At 47.4% G+C, this 6,000-nt stretch overlaps 1 protein-coding gene across 1 annotated transcript in view; it reads right to left on the bottom strand.

Annotated features, from left to right (window-relative positions):
- Positions 1–1,441, bottom strand: part of TMTC2 (transmembrane O-mannosyltransferase targeting cadherins 2) — a 514,074-nt gene extending 512,633 nt beyond the window's left edge. Inside the window, exon 1 of the mRNA XM_004390257.2 lies at positions 745–1,441. Within this exon, the coding sequence (XP_004390314.1) occupies positions 745–827 (83 nt within the window). The 5' untranslated portion in view covers positions 828–1,441. The remainder of the gene's footprint in view (positions 1–744) is intronic.
- Positions 1,442–6,000: the final 4,559 nt, after the last annotated feature.

Consider the following 6,000-nt stretch of genomic DNA (forward strand, 5'->3'; position numbering starts at 1 on the left):
ATGCAGAAGACAACTTCAGTCTCTAGGGGCGTCTTCTTCTCCAATTAGCACAAAAGAATCACTAACGTCTAATGTAAAACTCCCAAACAGAAATGAAAACCGAGACTTTTATAAAGTGCTACTACCCCCATCGATTTGAGAGCGGGGGAGAGGAGCAGGAGACCATCAACAACATTATTTTGGCCCAAAGTAAAGTACTCCACACGCCAAACGGCAAAGTTGAAGCAGAGTACGTTCCCTATTTCCACTATTTTGGCAACTGTCAGACGTGTGTTTTAACCTCGGAAAGAAAAGTGTCCCATCAATAAAAGGAAACGTTACAGGGAAGATCTATTAGGGGGCGGGCGGAAAGCGGCTTCCTTCCAGTCCAGACGTAAAATCGCTTAATGTGCTTTTGTCGCACCAAGAAATACCTAAGACTTTTTTTTTTTTTTTTTTTTAAATACGTTCATTAAACAGTTTCCCAAATTGCTGGGACTTCCGTTAAGAAACTCGGGCGTCTGCCAACAGCCTAGAAGCAAAGGAGAGAACCTGCTGCAAACTAGGAGCTGAACTCCCTCACCCCGCCCAGCGCGCTCGCGTCCCCAGTGTTTGCTTTAGGTGTTAATGTTTAAGTGTCTCCTACACCTTCAGGTCGTGGATCAACGTCTCCAAGATGCACTTCGAACCTTAAAGCAGGAAGCTTCCGAGCCACTGCGGAGTCCCCACGCAGCCCGTCGCCCCTTTCCTCTCACCCCTTCTTACCTGTCATCATAGCAGAAATCCGCACTCAGGGTGTTCAGATACAAGGCGAGTCCCAGAGCGCTGCTCACCAACTCTGCAATCATCTCTCCACCGCCTTCCCTCCGGCTCGGCTCCCAGCGCGAGGGCAGCAGCGGCAACAAAAAACAGAAGCATCAATCCCCACCTTCCGCCGTCTTCTCCTCCCAGCTTCACTTTTCCCTCGCTTCCCCACCTTCTCTCTTCTCCCTCCCTTCCTCCCTAGAGTCCTTCCAATCCACCGCTCCTCTCCTCCTCCAGCTCCGCGCGCCCGTCTCCGCAGCTCCTTCGTCCTCCCCGGGTGCGGGTTCACACCGCGCTCCCCTTGCCCGGCCCCCGCGAGCGGCGAGCGGCGAGCGGCGTTCGGGATTCGCGCTCGCCCAGCTGATGCGCTGGGCTGGTCCTTCGCGCGGCTTGCGGCCCACACCCTAACCCATTGCAGTTCGGGTCGCCCTAGGTGAGGAGTGGGTCAAGGAGGAGGTTGTCGAGTGTGGGGTGAGGGCAGACGGACCGGACCGAGGCGGGCTCTGGGACCAGCTGGAGTGAGAGAGAAAGAGGGGCGGGCGAGCGGGACGGGGCGAGCCACCTCCCCTCGCCGCCTCCCGGGCGCACGCTTCGGTGCCGCTCTGGCTGACTCCGGCCGCCAAAGCGGCTGCAGCTCATTCAGTCTTTATTAGCTCCCTCCCAGCCCCTTCTCCAGTGAAGTGAGAAGCCGCGGCCAGAGACTCCAGAAGCTCCCGCGTGGGGTTCTCGGCGCTGCCCCCCGCGCCTGCGTAGCCAACCCACCAAGGCCAGATTGCCCAGCCCCTTTCTCCACCCAGATCTTCCCCTATGGCTCCTCCCACTCTCCCTCCTGGCTGGAGGTTCCTCCCACCCACCCCGGGGCTGGAGGCTCCTCCTACCCAAACGTTGTCGGTCCTCTTGTTTCTATCACCTTCGGTTTCACTCTGGAAAGCCCCCGGGTCCCATGGGCGACTGCTGGAAAACAGCCCAAAGGGGAGGCTGGAGTGCGCCCTGGGAGGGGGAGCTAGAGGAGAAGCGAGACGGAGGAGGACGTGTTTCCTAGGCCCGCTGCTGCCTGACCGCGCTGGCGGCGACTGGCACCGGCTGGGTCTCAACTCCTGCGCTGCGTGTGCCAAGCGCTGCCAGGCGTTAAGTCCGGTAAGCTGGAGAGACTTCTGGGGACCAGGAGAGAAAGAACAGGTTTGGCGAGTGTTGCAGACTGGGTTGTTGCGAACACAGGCGATCTCTCACACACGCACAGGGTGCGTGAGCAGAAATGGAGGATTGTTGGAGAGCTTGGGGAATCTGGGGAAGATTTCACCTCTGAGCCTACCGTCGTCCTGTGATTTGGGGAGTGAAATTTCCCGCAGTAAGGTTAAAAAGAAAGGATACAAACAAAAAGAGAGAAAGAGACCCTCTGCCTCCACTGCCTACAGAAGCCTCTCGTGGTTTTGGGGCCCTGTCAGGCCGCTCCTGAAAACACAGAGAAACGCCTCTAGTGCTAGCCGGTACAGCGCTATCGTTTCACTTAGGAAGGCGTGAAGTTAATGCCCTTCTTTCCTTTCCTCCCGGATGCAGGATGGGATGGAAGGCATCCAACGTGATGAAAAACGCTGTAGGAGAATGGCCCGTGTAGAACGAGGGCTGAGTACTAAAGTTGCAAGACCAAAGAGGTCCGCGGGCTGCCTCCCACACCTCCTGGCTTGGCCCCTCTCTCTCTGGACGAGTGGCTCCGCTGGACCACGATGAACACTACTGCAGCGCCCTCTGCTGCATGGCAACCACAGTACGTGCAAAACCGACCTGTAGCCGGCCGACATCCGCCTATGCCAAGGGCAGCCCCTAACCAGCAAGCTCTCCAAAGTTGCAACAAGGAATTGAGCCTCCTGGATGTCCGGCAGTGGCCGGAAAAGCAAATGCCCTTGTTTGGGAGTCTGCAAAACAAAGCTACATCTTTTCCTGATTTCACAAATGAGCTCATATGTGGACACAGATGGAATGATGAATATTGATTATAGCTATTATGCCATCCATGTCGGGCACATTTTTGTGCCCTCGGAAAAATAGACACAAACATAAGTAAAAGGAAATCATGTCTATAAAGGCAGGGACTGGTCTTTTGCCTTTTATTTAACTCCTTAACCTTTGCTCACTGTTGAAAACTTAAAAAAATAAAAATCATTTCAATTGCCTCATCAAGGTCCTCTGTCTGCATCCCTCATGTCGACATGGGATCCTAGTACAATGAGACAAGGCTGTACTAAAGTTCGAAGCACATGCTCTAGAATCAGATGCCTGGGTTTGAATTCCCACTCTGCTACTTATTATCTGGATAATCCTTGGGCAGTCAGTTAACCTGTATGTTCCTCAGTTTTCTCATCTAAAAGACAATGATAATAATTGTATCTGTCTTAATGGTACTTTAATGATGAGGATTAAACCAGTTAACATGGGTAAAGCACTGGAAGGGTTGTGGTAAGTGTAATAGAAGTGATATGATGATGATGATGATGCTCTCCAACTTCCTCTTTTCTTTTTAGCTATTAAGTAAAACCTAAATGTTTACATCCAAATCTAACATCCATACTGTTGCAAACCTACCCCAAGCTACCCTTTACCCCTGCATGACTACTACAGTAGCCTTCTAAATGATCTTACTTCTACTCCTGCAACTTGCTGTTGCATGGGGAATAACTCTAATTCTTACTATGGCCAGTGAGGTGCTCGTTTGGCCCTGCCTACCTGTCCGCTTCCACTTTGTGCCATAGTGCCCCAGCAACATCTGGACATGTAGAAGAAGCATTACAAAAGAGGGGGAAAAAAAACCGTTGACTGGATTAATAAATGAAGAAATGTGCTCAGCAGATTGAGGAAACTGTATACAACTGAAAATGCACAAATTTTCATCATGAGAGAACAGAGTAACCTCGTATGTCATGAACGTTAAAGATGCTGAAGAATTAGCAAAGGAGACAGGGAGGAAGTGGTTTCAAAATTTTAAAGAATGCATCAACTCTGCAGGAAAGCCGTGCTGGAAGTCACACAACCTCTTTAATAGTTAAGAGGATTCAGAGGCATAAAAGTATTAGAGGTTTGGATTCCATGTGCTAAGAGCTTGTAAGCATTTTCCAGAGCTATCTCCATTTTCAAAACTCCAGTAATTTTAAATAAATATTTCTACACCTTCTTTTTCTCCTCTCCCACTCCCAGTTCCTGAGTTGGAACCAGCCTAGGAGACTATGAGATAAAACGGCACATCTTGCCATCCCTAATGAGTGGAAGACTGAAAATCCAGCTGTCTTTGAGAAATCCAGTTGCTTTTAGCAAATTTTCCTATTACAATTTAACATGAGTCTCAATATCCTTCTAGTGCGTTAAGCCCTGGTCTCTTTCAGTCTACTCTTCAAGGGCTGAGAAGCAGCCAATGTCTGCATTTTCTTGCTACCTTGAGCAACTTTGGGGGAAAATCAGATTAGAGATGTCATCACTATCCTTGGAAATCATTTAAAATCTGGGGACATTGCTTTTCAGTTATTAAGGTGTACTTATCCAATATGAGATTGCTGTCTTGGTTCTGAAAATATATATTTAAAGCTATTATTACTCTCCACAGGTGAAGGAAATTAGGCTAGTTGGCTTGTCTTTTCTACCTTAGACACAAGACTGGCCAAAAAGTGCTAAGCCCTTATTTTCCCAAAGTAAGTTCCACACATCTGCTACCTTACCACTTCCTCAATGAATTCCTTTTTATAGTTGTCCCAACCTACCCTGCATTTTTTCTGCGTTCCCAGCCTTTTGTTGTATAATTCATACCTTTGCAGTGCCAGTTCCTGAGGGTAAAGATTACCTTATTTGCCTAGGACATTTTTAGTTAATTGTGCAATACCATCTTCCCTTTGGGTGTTGCATAAATATTGACTAAAAATCCACATCTGGTCTTGGTCGTCATTTCTATTTGTCCTAATATAACTCCTCTTTGAACAATTCGTTGGAAAGTGTGCCAAGGGTAAAATGTGGCACGTAAATTCCCTTGCTGCACAGAATGCTTTTTAAAATGCCCACAGATTTGGTTATTTATGAACAGAAGATTTGCACCTCTTCCTTACTCTCTCAATTCTAAAATTGTACCAGGCCAAAGTAATTACAGTTGCCCATATGTTTTGTGAAAAGGTATCCAAGAATCTCATGCTAAAATCTTAACAGATTGACTAGGAAGCCGAAAAACACAGCAGGTGAAACTGCCCGTTTAGGGATGTCAGAACAGAGCTCTCTGCTGGGAGACTCATAAGCTCTGGGCTTTACTCAGGAAATAACCCTGCAGGAGAAAAACAGCAGAGCATGGATGAAATGTGGGTCAGGGAGCTGAAACAGGCACACGGGCTGCTTGGTTAACTAATGACAGTAAATGCATTGGCTACACGTGTTACATTTAGATGTTTCCCAGCATACCATAAAGTGCTGCCCTGTAGACACTACAATGTGTAACACCACTTTATCCCAAAACTTGTGATCCGTTCGGAATATGATTAGGACAATGCAGCCGCAGAAACAGATTCTGTCACCTCTGCCACAAAACGGGGGCTGTTAAGAACCAGCTGCTACCAAAATAATGATCACTTTTAGAATTTCACAGTCTCTGCAGCTTCCAATTCAAAGGATGTGGGGATGGTGGGGAGGAGGAGGAGGAGTGTAGAAATAACATGATAATAACCAGGTATCTATAATTGCAGAGATGTTGAGGCTAATGATAGAATTCAGAAAATCAAGAAAAGCAAGGACGACCTCCTTCATAGAATCTCTCTAAATGCGTTCACATGCACTGGTATAAACAGTGATAAAAAAAAATACTCTAACAGTTTGAAAAATTGCACAGAATCTTCGGTAATATTATGAACACTGAGTTTTGATAAGCGTCAGATTCTGTAAAATAAAAGATAAATCGTAGAGTAGAGGGGAAATGAGTTTTGATATGGCTGTTAGTTAAATAAACCAGTTATTAATGAATGTTGCCTTAATGTTCAGCCCAGTATGGACCCTGTAAGCCAACACTGTCCAATAGAACTTTATACAATGGTGGTTTTATATCTGTGCTGTTCAATGTCAAGCCATTAGCCACATGTGGCTATTGAGCACTTGAAATGTAGCCAGTATGACTAACTGGATTTTTAATTTCATTTAAATTTAAATAGACACGTGGCTATGGCTACTGTATTGGACAGTACAGCTAAAGCTGTCAGG

This window comes from Trichechus manatus, unplaced genomic scaffold (genome assembly GCF_000243295.1).
Source record: "Trichechus manatus latirostris isolate Lorelei unplaced genomic scaffold, TriManLat1.0 scaffold00293, whole genome shotgun sequence".
In the NCBI taxonomy this organism is placed as follows: Eukaryota; Metazoa; Chordata; class Mammalia; order Sirenia; family Trichechidae; genus Trichechus; species Trichechus manatus.